General features: G+C 34.5%; 1 protein-coding gene across 1 annotated transcript; it reads left to right on the forward strand.

The window, feature by feature from the left end:
- Positions 1-8,177: 8,177 nt before the first annotated feature.
- LOC108328498 (uncharacterized) lies at positions 8,178-11,825 on the forward strand. The gene is made up of 12 exons (XM_017562373.2): positions 8,178-8,310; positions 8,780-8,987; positions 9,265-9,339; positions 9,447-9,505; positions 9,590-9,725; positions 9,839-9,935; positions 10,025-10,091; positions 10,344-10,442; positions 10,634-10,723; positions 11,059-11,213; positions 11,301-11,402; positions 11,520-11,825. Exons 2-12 carry the CDS (start codon positions 8,798-8,800, stop codon positions 11,683-11,685), a joined length of 1,236 nt encoding a protein of 411 aa, XP_017417862.1. The 5' UTR covers positions 8,178-8,310; positions 8,780-8,797; the 3' UTR covers positions 11,686-11,825.
- The last annotated feature ends 547 nt before the right edge of the window (positions 11,826-12,372 follow it).

Raw genomic sequence — 12,372 nt, forward strand, 5'->3', positions numbered from 1 at the left:
AGTTTAAGTATTGTAATTATTGATGTCGGGATCCAATGGAGAGGTTATTTTGACACTCTAACCACCCGTACTCAAGTAGAGATGAGTGAATTATGTCGTGAGAGTAATAGGAGGTTCTAATCTTCAAGTTTAGTGACCTAAGGCATTCAAGGATTAACCTTGTGGTGACTATATCCTGATGATCGAATCTAGAAATAGGTTATATTATGATATGAACATGTTTAGTATAGCCAATTATGTTTGGTGATTGTATAATTGATTTAATAGCTGGTTTCTTTTGGAATTTAGCTTACCCTTGCCTCTATGTTTGTTTGTTTTCTTCTCTTTTGTAATGATCAACTCAATGATGTGAGATTAGAGGGGTATCTCTGTTGAACAAGTGCTAGGAAGAGGTGGAGTTTATACATAAAGTAGAATGTTTAGTTTCAGGTTTCATTCTTTAATGTAAATTCCTTATTACACCTTTGGTTTAATGTAATATCTCATAGTAGTTCAGGTTTTAGTATATGTTTTGTTATTATAAGTTATGTTTGGATGATTTGTAAGAGCATCTTATATACTTCCTTTGAGTTAACTGCTTTATATCATTGAAGTGTAAAGAATCCTATGATAGTTGAATGCTATAAATAGTTTGGATGTTACCTTTTTTGTATTAGAGCAGTTCGCCCTCAAGATAACATGAGGGTTGTGGGTTTATCATCTTTTTCCAAGTCCAAAGTGTAGAGTTTTTGTATCTAACTTGAAGTATTAAGAACAGAAGACGCCTTGATAAGAGTAATGAGGGTGCACACTCTATATCAGAGACGATTTTCCTTTCTTAATTATGAAGGCTTAGGAAAACTAAGAAGTTATGGTTTGAGTCTTGTTTCCTATAGCGATTATTGTCATGTTCTTGCCTCTATGGTAGTGTTAGGTTCTTTATAGTGATAGAGGAATGCAAATTTGGGTTAGTTGTGATGTTTAGAGATCTAAAGTTGCAGGTTGAGTTTGAGGTTGATTTCATTAAATGTAGTAGCATGACTATATCTAGTGATTTTCTGAGCATGATTAAAGAGAAGAAGTTGTTGAAACCTAGTCTTTAGAAGAAAGTGGAGTGAGCGATAAAGAATAGGTTGAGGAGTTGGTGATGGGATTAGATGGTGTGCTAAGGTTCTAAGATAAAGTTAATATGTTAGATAAGGCAAAGTTGAAGAAGTTAATTCTTGAAGAGAGTTTTTAAGTCAAGTTTTAGTGTTGTTTGAAGTACTTGAAAAGTACTAGAAGTGCAGGTTGAATAGTGTGATGGAGATTGCTTTGAGGATTCTCCTTCAACATAAGATGATCTTCCAAGTGGGTTGATGAAGCTTCTTCAAAGGGTGGACTCTATATGAATAATGATAGTAGCAGAAGCAAATAGGGATGAAGAGATGAAGATGTTAGTGTTGTATGGTCTTGGTAGATGTCCTTCTAGGAGGTTAGGCCAACCATGAAGGAGAAGGTATGAAGAAGTTTAGAAGAAGACAATTTCATAGGATGAGACCTCAAGAAGAGAAATTTTGCAATTTTGGCAAAAAGACTTTACATTCAATCAAGTTCCAAGGATTAAAGGGTATCTCTCCTTTTATAGGTGAAGGAGAAGGCTAGAGTACATGAAGTATTTAGGAGCCTCTCCATCATTTAATGAGGAGCCTCATCATTAAATGAGGAGCCTAAGCATTAAATGAGGAGCCTAAATATTAAATGTGAGGAGCTTTAGGCTTTGTAACTAACTTAGTCAAAGCATTTAATGCATAGGCTCCTTGCAACTAACTCCTTCCAAAACCTATATTTACTCATTTCTAATCCATTTTAGGTGCTACCTTCTAACTAAGGACCTAATGGTGCACTAGCTCTCTCTTAAAGCCACCAAGCCTTCTAAACAAAGCTTAAAAAAGTGTCTTGGCAAAATACAAGGCCTAAAAATTGAGCTATATTACATATTTATCAAAAGTGTTTTAAGATAAAGAACAAGACTAAAATGTGACCCTTCACAATAGTAGAATCTTTCAAGCTCCATCTTCTTCTTCCATCTTCTTTGACCATGACTCTTTATGAGAGGTCCAATGTCTTATAAGGCTTAAGGGAAATCAAGAACAAGCTTGAAAGTTCTTCTTCTTCTTCCAATTTCCTTGCCTTAGCTTAAAATGACGCTCCCTTCATGGATCTCCATTTAGTTCTCAAAATGGATTCCATCATACCCCCCCACTAGTGCAACGAAGGGCTATTGCTTCGGTTGTTTTGGGTTTATGACCGCGGTTCCTGAACCGAGGTATATATAGGCGAGACAAAAAGGGGTAACCTTTTTGCCTCGGTTCTGAACCGAGGCAATATGTGTGAGTTTTTTGCCTCAGTTGGTTTTGAACCGAGGCGGTAGATGCCTTTTTTTTTATTTTATTTATTTTTTCAGAAAATGGGGACTTTTTCTTTTCAAAATATTTTCTTTTTCATTTTTATTTGGGACAACGGAGGCGGCAACGAAACAGCCAAAGGCGGCAACGAACGGCCAAAGGCGACGACAAACAGCTGAAGGCGATGATGAACAGCCGAAGACGGTGACGAACAGCCAGTGCCGACACGTACAACCAAAGGCGACAACAAATAACGTAGTTCGCGTGAGAGAAGTAGAGACAGTGTCGACGATCGGTGGTGGAGGCAGTGGCGACGACCAATGGTGGAGGCAACGGCAACGACCAACGGTGGAGGCAACAATGACGCCAATGGTGGAGGCAACGACGACGACCGATGGAGGAGGCAGCGACGACGACCGACGGCGGAGCGAGTTGAGGATGATGAGTATGAGGTTAAGTTTGTTTGGTGGGAGTTGAGGATGGTGGTGGTGAGAAGGTTGTGGAAGGGGAGAATGAAAGGTCTGAAATTTAAAAATCGAAGAAGTTATTACCTCGATTAAGTAGACAACCGAGGTAATAAGACTCTATTGCCTCGATTCTAAAGACAACCGATGCCTAAACCTATCATAAAAAATTCAATAAAAAATTATAAATGGCAAAAAAAAAAACTATAGGCATCGGTTCGCGGTTAAAGCGAGGCATAAAGGTCTTATGACATCGGTTCAAATGGAACCAAGGTAGTAAAGGCTAACAAAATTGATTTGAAACGTTCAGATCCAGAGGTTGTCAGCTTTTGGCAGGACATACTGCCTCGGTTCTGCACAGAACCGAGGTAGTAAGCCTATTTTGAAAAAGTTGGCAGGTGAAAAAGCTAATTTGTAGAAGGAAAGCAGAGTTTTTTGCCTCGGTTGGTCAGAGAACCGAGGCAGTATACCCTTTAGGCATCGGTTCCAATTGAACCGAGGCATATAGTTTCGCAAAAATTACGAAATTGCCACCGTGTTTTGATACGCTTCGGTTTCAAAAAAACCAAAGCGTAATGTGCGAGTTAAAAACCTCTTTTTTTACTAGTGCCCTCTTGAAAAACAACCTGTCCTCAAATCGAAAAGATATTTGAGGAAGCATAACTTTGGTTTATTAATCTCATTCTGGATAAAAGATGTACCTACAACAAATAGAAAATAAGAGTATTATTAAAAGAATGGACCTAAACAAAAGAACAAAGAAAGAAGACCTTTTGTTTTTGGAAAGTGTTTTATGAGGAAGATTGTTGGCCTTTATTTCAAAAAGTTGTTGTAGTGATAAAAACATATATAAAAGAAGAAAGAAATAAGACCTTTTATTTAAAGATTTTCTTTAGGAAAAATTATTTTTTGTACATAATCTAAAACTTTTTCTTCACTAGGTGAAGAATAAGAGTTATCCAAGCTTCCAGTGTGTTGATATTTTAAAAGGAATGTTCTTTTGGGAGGACATTGAAAATAAATGTTCCTTCTCTCAAAAAACTTAAAGCATTGGATATCTATTGTTCTAGTTTTAGATTTTTCTTCAAAAGTTATAAGACCTACTTTAGAAAAATGTTTTTGTTCACCTTGAGTTATTTGTAACTTGTGAGGTAACAACAACTCAAAGAGTGATTTTTCAAAGGTTATTGAGGAGTTAAAAATAATGGGAAATAAAAATTGAGGTAAAAGACTTTCAAAAGTAAATTTTGAAACCAAGAAATGAGAATCATTAATGGAAGGATAAGAGTTCAAAGTTTGGAAAACTCCCTTTAGAACTCTTGATTCAATTATGATTGGGGAGTGGGAAGTGCCTTGAGTAATACTTCTTCTTTGAGTAGGAGTTCTTTTTTGAGTAGAATTTCTTCCTTTGCTTTTTCTCTCCTCTCAATATCTTCTTTCTCTTTCTTTTGTTTCTCCTCCCTCTCTATTCTCTCATTTTCTTCTTTTTCTTTCCTTTCTCTCTCCTCCCTTTCTGTTCTCTCATTTTCTTCTTTCTCTTTCTTTTCTCTCTCCTCCCTTTCTCTTCTAGCTTCCTCCTCTCTAACTCGTTTCTCTAGTTGCATTTGTTTCTTTTTTCTTTCTTTCAATTTCTCTTCTTTCCTTATCTCTCAAGATTTTCTCACGTTTCTCCTCAAACTCATTCTCTTCATGAAAGAGATTTTTTTCACCTCTAATAGATTCTTTATCTTTCTCCATGAATTCTCTCTTTTCATGTTTAAGCTCTTGATTTCTCTTGGAAAAGGTGGAACAAATATTCTTCTCAAGCAAGCTCTTAGATCATTTCAATTTGTAATTGGTGATTTGATACTATTTTTAACATCATTTTTCCTTTGATGCCACCAATCATATGCATGCCTAACAAATCTAGAAGAACACAACCAAATTATGTGAAACTTACTATACTTAATAATGAATGACTGAAGTTTTTCAATCTTTTCTTTCCAAGCTAAGTATGACATCAGATCAACTTCTCTATCAAAATGTGGAATGTCATTCTCAACTCTTAAACGCAACTCATTCTCACTATACCTATAATAGAAATTATCATTATCCCAAAAACGTTCATGCAAACTAGAATGGTAGAAGTTTTCATTTTTGTGACTATTTTGAAGCTCATTTCTACTATGAGAGATGGATATTTCTCTAGTGTACCTTCTTCTATTGGATGACTTAGCTTGCTGTTTTTCTCTCCTTTTTTCCATCATAAACTCAGTAAACATACTTTCTAACTTGCTTACTTTTTGTGAAGTTCATACCTAAACTGTAATTCCTCTTTACTATCTCTTATACTACTATGAACACTTGAATGATAATGATCACTCATGTTATAAAGTTTAAAATATTTTCACAAAGTTTTTCAAAACAATTTACAACTATGAGTGAGAAAGGTTTTCACAATTAAACTTTTTGTTTTTATTTTTGATTGATGATTCCAAGAGAGAAACAATAGAGTAAGGATCTTTCAAGTAGCTCACAGGAAAGAGAGGTGAGTCACAATGAACAAGCTTAGAAACCAAGTCTTTCCTAGACAAAGAATCCTTGAGTTGCCTTACTTAAGCTTCTAAGAAGAAATCTTCCAAAAAAATTTTAAATGCAAATGCAAAGAATGCTCCTAAAACCAAAGAAAGGTTTATCTAAGATGTTTTCAAACAACCTAAGTACCACAGAGACTTAAAAGAAAAATAAGACAATGTATTCGATTACTAGAGAATGATAATTGATTATCCATAATCGATTATGACTTACCATAATCGATTATCACAACTAACTGTTGGATTTTTTTAGTATCGATTACCTTAACTAGATAATCTATTATCACGTGTGAAAAAACTGACAATGGATTTTTTGGAGGTGTTCTTGAGTGAGTTCTTTATAAAGATGTTTTAGACTCTCATTCCAACACACTTCGTTTTGCTTTAAACTAAGAAACATGTGATCTAAGGTTTGTGTAAATCTTGTGCTTTGGCTTTGGCTACTTGGTGTTGGCAAAAGCGAGAACTTTCACTAGGAGTGTGATTGAGTGCTACTGCTATTGCTGAGTGAAGCCTGTCATCCTTTATGAAGATTCAAAGGAAGTGTTCATCCTTCGTGAAGCATTCGGAGAAGGTGTTCATCCCTTGTGGCCTTCACGGGAAGTGAGTTTCATCTCTTGTGGTGATAAGATATGTGTTTTTAAACCCTTAAACTTGTCTTTCTGTGTGATTATAATAGTTTATTGGTTTTGTGATAGTAGATAGTTAATCTCTGTTTGGGATTAGCAACTAGACGTGGATTCTTGTGATCTAAATCAGTATAAAATCATTTGTGCAATAATCTCTCTGTCCCTACACTTTTTATTGTTGTTGATATTATTTATTAAGTAAGTTTAAAAAGAGAGAAGTAAAATTATTTTAATACACAAGATATCAATTCACCCCGTCATTTTGATTTTTTGTCAAAACACGCTAATCATTCCGTTGCACTACTCTAACAATTGGTATTAGAGCTTTCTTTGATAGTTATTCAATTTTTTTTTCAAAAATGTCTGGCTAATATCAAACTTTTGCATAGGGTGCTTCAATTGACAGACCCCCTCTTTTTGTTGGGAAAAATTATGCTTTTTGAAAAATAAGAATGCAAATAGTTTTAGAGACTATCGATATAAGTATTTAGGATGCTGTTAAATATGGTCCTTTTGTTCCTACTACGATTGTAAATAACGTGCAAAAACCTAAAGCTATATGCCCAATGGACTGTTGATGAAAAAAATAGGGCTCAATATGATGTTAGGGCCATGAATATTATTTCATTTGCTTTAACCCTTGATGAGTTGTATAGGATTTCTATTTGTAAAATCGCTCAGAAAATGTGAGAAATTTTAAGAGTAACTCATGAAAGCACAAATGATGTTAAACGTGCTTGAAAGAACTCTTTAATAAAAGAATATGAGATGTTCTAAATGAAACATTGAGAAATAATCCATTGTCTTTAGAGAGTTGTTTTATACACATCGTCAATCATCTATCCGATTTAAGTAAGAATTTTAACATTGAACAGTTAAATATTAAAATTCTAAAATATTGAATAGGACATGACAACCAAAAATCATGTTTATGACAACTTTGTTTGGTACGAGATTAAACTTGAAAGGTTGAAAGAAGAAAATAATATATGAATAAAAAGAAACATTGGTTTTAAATTTCCATGATAATTCTTATCACTTTCACTAATACAAAATACAAGTCTTAATTTTCTTAACTCTCTTCTAAATTTTGGGGATGTTTAATCAATCATCATCCTTCATGCAAAGAGTCAATTGCAAGTCAATAAAGTTTGTCACATTTCCTACCTTTTGTTTGCAACTTCATCCTTTCTAATGACTAATAATCTTTTAAACGGTAGACATTATAAGCAAGTACACTATAACACCTTAAGAAGGGGACCTTTTGTTTCTCCCTCACACTACACCTTTCATGTTCCGTTTTGAACATTGATAACGTATACGTCATACAGATTCAATGTTGGAAACTCATTTCGACATAATATACAATCAATTGACCATTTATATATCTTCTCCTTAAAAATGTTCGAGGAAGAACTTATATCATCAAATAAATCGATTGGTTGTGAAAATAGTTGTATACGTTGTTTCTTGGGCAAACTTGGTGATGTATTCTTTCCTGCATGCACGTGCGAGCATCTACATTTAACAGAAGGATACTGGGCCCACTTCGTCCTTCATCCTCAATCCACGTGCCAATACTTCATTTCCATATCTAACCTACGACGGAAATTGCAATATAATTTCTCTTCAGATTCGATCCATCTAAATGAATCATATTCGTAGACTAAATAATACTAATTAGGAGAAGGTTAATTATGCTAAAGTTAGTTCATCTTCAAATATAGTAAGTAAAGATAAATCACTTTTAAATATATTGAAATTTATAGTTAATAAATATTCTTTTATCTTTTATTGCATGTACAATATCCAGCCACAAACCAATATCTCATCCCAACCAACGAAATTTATAAATTATAACTCTTCTATCTTTATTTCTCAATGAGACATTTATAACATTTATTCACAATTAATGTGATTAATGTGACAAACACTCAACAAGTCAAATATAAGAAACTTAGTATTTACTCTATTAGAAGATGTAAAATCCAATTTTTGATGGAGACATTGATAGGTAAAGCGTTGTTGCACTAAAATATAGATGCATGTAATTATAATAATAGTAACACCTAAGTCCTCTACACGTCCTACAAGTTAAGCGTTTAATGGAACCTAAAAAAAATACAAGTGAACGTGGTCCTTGGAAAGAAGCAGAGACTTATACGCCATGGCCATGTGAGACATGTCTCGGTTCTTGAGCTTCCAATTCACTCAGATACCATATTAACATGTTCTTCCTCTCCAAGAATCTTCCCTCCTTCTTTCCTCTCTGTATCCAGTAAGTTCTTCCAAACTTCCTCTCTCTTTTAATAACCCTTTTATTCTTCTCTTAACTTAATTCCTCAACTTCTCTTTCTCTCTGTCTTTTCTCCACCCATCATTTAGCTATTTTCATTTTAATATTCTTCAACAATCATGTCTGAATCCACCAGGATTAACTGTCTTTTCTGTCCCACACATGCAGATCATACAACTGTTTTTTTTTTGTTCTTTTTTTTCAATTATTATTATTAACCTTCTGTTTGCCACCCAACTATGGTCATGATGAAAACTGTGGTTAGATGATGTTTCTTCATTCCCAACCCACTTCGGCAGAGTTTAATTCCAGTACTTTTATGCTGTTAAAAAATGTGCCAGCCATGCTTTATTACCTCATCAAGTTCATGTCATCATTAATGCTCGGTTTCTTCATAACACTGCCACTGTGATGGAATCGGGTTGTGGAAATGAATGTTTGGTTTGTGTAGGATGCTTTGCTTGAAAGGATGGGGTGCACTTACTCTGTGTATAGGAAAAAAAAGACAAACTTTCCTGAAGTGGTGGTGTTTGTTCCATCAACAAGAATTCCGGTGCAATCTGATCTTCAAAGGGTGCTTAAGGGTGTAATTCCACGGGATCTTGTTGATAAATTGACCTCACTAAGGAATCAGATATTGTTGGTAGCAGAGGATACTGGTGTGTCTTTGCTTCTTCACTTGATTAGTATTTTTTATTTTATTTTGTGTATTTGTTTTACTTGTTTCTTGAAATATACAAGAATTGGATCATAAACACTAGATTTTAAACCTGGATGTTTTCACTATATAGCACAATAAGTGGGCAAAATTCAGAACTTTTGTTATGCATACTCTACTTCTTCAATTATAACATTCATAAAGAAATTATAGATTTATTGTAGAATGAATAGAAAAGTGTGAAAATGTCATGCTGATCTGAAGTTTTAACTGTGCAGGTGGGTCAGCTATAACTGAATTGCGGCGAGCTTTGAATGAGTACTTGTCTCTTCTGATTGGACTTACAAAGAAAGGTTTCTCAAATCCCCTTCTTTCCGAAACCCTTTCAAACTTTTTATAGAATGGATATTGTTTCTCTGCATTTGTGAAAATGGGCTGAGTGATTTTCATTTGTTAACAGAGTATGGTCTCGAAGGACTAATAGATTTCAAATGGAAACATTTAGAAGATGGGAAACAAGTATGGCCATCATCAAACTCATTCTTCTTCACTTTTATTATTGGTAATTTTAGTTTCTTTAACATGGTAAAGTTTACTTGGCAGGATAGCAGTGTAGCAAATACCTGGTTTGAGGTGCTCTCTGCAGTGCACCTTATGGCTATGCTCACACTGTCTGAGGCTGACTCAATGATGATTCCAAAGGACTCGTCAGGCTCTGGATTCAGGGTTGTATCTTCAGGTTTTGTGTCAATACATAAGCTTTGGCGTACTAGTGAAACATGAACTTAGATCCTATTAAACCATCCACAAGTTGAACAATCATTGATCATGCATATATTTGTATATTGTCAGATAGCAAGAGGGAAGCAATTGATTTGTTGCTGAAGGCCTCAGGATACCTGGAATTCTGTTTAAGGGATATTCTTACTCGGATACCTCCTGAAGTCAGGTACTTTTCTGAATAGATTTTAAGTTTGTGAAACTAGTTTTGGAGCAGCACTGAACACCCTTAGTAAAGTACATTCAAACAACATCCAGGAATACTTTTCCCCACGACTTACAGGAGGGTGTGTTGGAGGCTATTGCTATTCAAACACTTGGCCAGGTACTCCTTGATCAGTATCTCTAGAATTACAAGTGCAAGCATTTAATTCTTATAGCGTACAATTTGAGTAAACAACTTAATTAAACACTCAAATGTATTAAGAGCTTATAAACAAAAAGTATGTGTGTGGGAAAGTCACTAAAAACTTATGTTGATTTGGATAGATTATAAGTTAAGTTGACTGCAGTAAAATAGTTTAATACACAATACCCTTCAGATTAGGTATAATAGTTCATCTTGATGGTTATTTAGGGAACTGAGATTCAACTTGGTCTTGCTGTGGAATGTCAGAAGGCAACTTTGTCTGTGAAGAGGAGATTGGCATGTGAACAGCTGATATACTTTAGTCAGGTTTTTGTTCAATCTGTTGAATATCTATTCATCATTACTGCTTTAAATCACTAACTTTATGACTGGAATCTGTTTTGTAAGTTCACGAAAACATAATATCTGTTGAAAGGAAATTATTATCCCTAATACTTCCTTTTATCACTATGGGGATTGTTGTTCCTCAAGTATAAATGTTTCACTTTCATGAGCAGGCTTATCACTGCTTGTTAGGATGCAACACCAACCAAGGGAGTGGAAGAAAGCATCTCCGATTCATCAAATGGAAATTCCTTGAAGCCAAGGTTAGTAATGGTATCAAGATTGATTAAATACTTTCCACCAAAAATAAATCTTTGACATAATTGTAAAGATTTTTTATCCTATCATTTAATCATGAGTTTTCATGTAACTAAAAGTTGTCACTTTGTAAAATTGCTAATAACATCATACTCTGTTAGCAGTATAACAATCTTTGCACCACATTAAACATAATATATATAATAACAAATAAGTTCATGATTATTATGAACTTTGACATCACTGCTATGCTGACACTTTTTCATTTGTAGCTGACAACCAATAATATAAGTTATAATGTATATAATCCATAACTTATATTTTTTTATTACGTTGTCAGGCTGCAGCCTACTACTACCATGGTCTGATCCTTGACAAGGGTAATGAATCAAACAGTTCCATTGGTGCTGTGTCTTGTTTTCTTGCTGCAGAAGAGCTTCTGGCTGAAAGCAAGAAGGCCAGCTTAAGCTTTTGCCTTGCAGCTCCAGTTACAAGGTTGGTATTGATCTTTGACTCTTGTCTGGATGCTTCTTTTGTCACATCCCTTTATCTTAAATAACAAATATGTATCTCTCTGTCAAGGGTTCCTCCACTCTGGGGTGCTATGAAATTTTTACACCAGAAAATTCCTGAAGTTGCATCAAGGAAGTCTCAGATGTATGGCTACCTCTGGGAGCAAGAGAAGTAAGGAGCTTTCTTTGTTTCCAAATCATGTGTTTTACTGTCTTGATTTATCAACTAAACTCCAGATTTCCTTTAGATATCATAATTATGATGATTGGAACTTTGTTAATGATGCAGGGGTCTCCAATCATTGCCAGATCTTCCTGAGTTCCAATTATCATTACGTCCAGATGACTATGAACTGCCTGAAATTGATCCAGCATGGGATAGTAGAAACTGGGAATCTCTAGGACAGCCATTGAAGGAGCACCTTATAGATAGTGATGAGAATCCAACTGATTGATGAACTTAAATGATCTTCTTTGTTTTCTATCAGTAGTTCAATACCTTCTTGAATGTTAAAACTCTTCTATACTGCTAACATTGTCATACATATCAAGGTTACTATTCATTATACATAATTAAAGTCTAATTAATTCGTAATTATAATAAATAAGATTAAGGTCAGAAATTTCCTAAAGTATTTCGACATAAAAAAAAATAAAAACTAATTAGGAAGTGGTATTTGTTAGTGGGCAAATCAACACCTTGATTTTGGTAAGATGGAGGAAACCTATTTGTTGTCTAACAAAAATTGTGAATTTTCCATTTTTGAGTTATCCATTGAAGGTGTGTGTAGCATGACTAGTTGAAGTACGTAATCCACATATAGACACACTTGATTGGAAGTTGTTGTACTACATATATTGTTGAGTAGGTTGTGGCTTTAGCCTTACTGATGAGGCTACGTTATCAATTTTTGTTTTCCCGGTGTTGATACTCCAAGGCAAAATTAGTTCTAACTTGAAAAAATGTTTGGCATAGTTGTATTTCACTCATGGTGAATTGTTGTAAGTTGGTGATCATGGTTTCTATCAAGTTTCCGGTCACGGTTGTGATTTTATCTATACATATCCTCCACTTGTTGCATCAATCATGCTCCTTTATTTTCGTAGAAGTATTTGATAAGGAGTTGTTCACTTATTTGATG

This window comes from Vigna angularis, chromosome 2 (genome assembly GCF_016808095.1).
Source record: "Vigna angularis cultivar LongXiaoDou No.4 chromosome 2, ASM1680809v1, whole genome shotgun sequence".
Taxonomy (NCBI): Eukaryota; Viridiplantae; Streptophyta; class Magnoliopsida; order Fabales; family Fabaceae; genus Vigna; species Vigna angularis.

What these genes read in the sequence shown, in the direction of transcription:
- LOC108328498 (XM_017562373.2), top strand. Translation starts at nt 8,798, where the DNA reads ATGGGGTGCACTTACTCTGTGTATAGGAAAAAAAAGACAAACTTTCCT. An exon ending in CGGATACCTCCTGAAGTCAG is followed by an intron (nt 9,936 to 10,024) that starts GTACTTTTCTGA and finishes AACAACATCCAG; the next exon opens with GAATACTTTTCCCCACGACT. An exon ending in GGAAATTCCTTGAAGCCAAG is followed by an intron (nt 10,724 to 11,058) that starts GTTAGTAATGGT and finishes TTACGTTGTCAG; the next exon opens with GCTGCAGCCTACTACTACCA.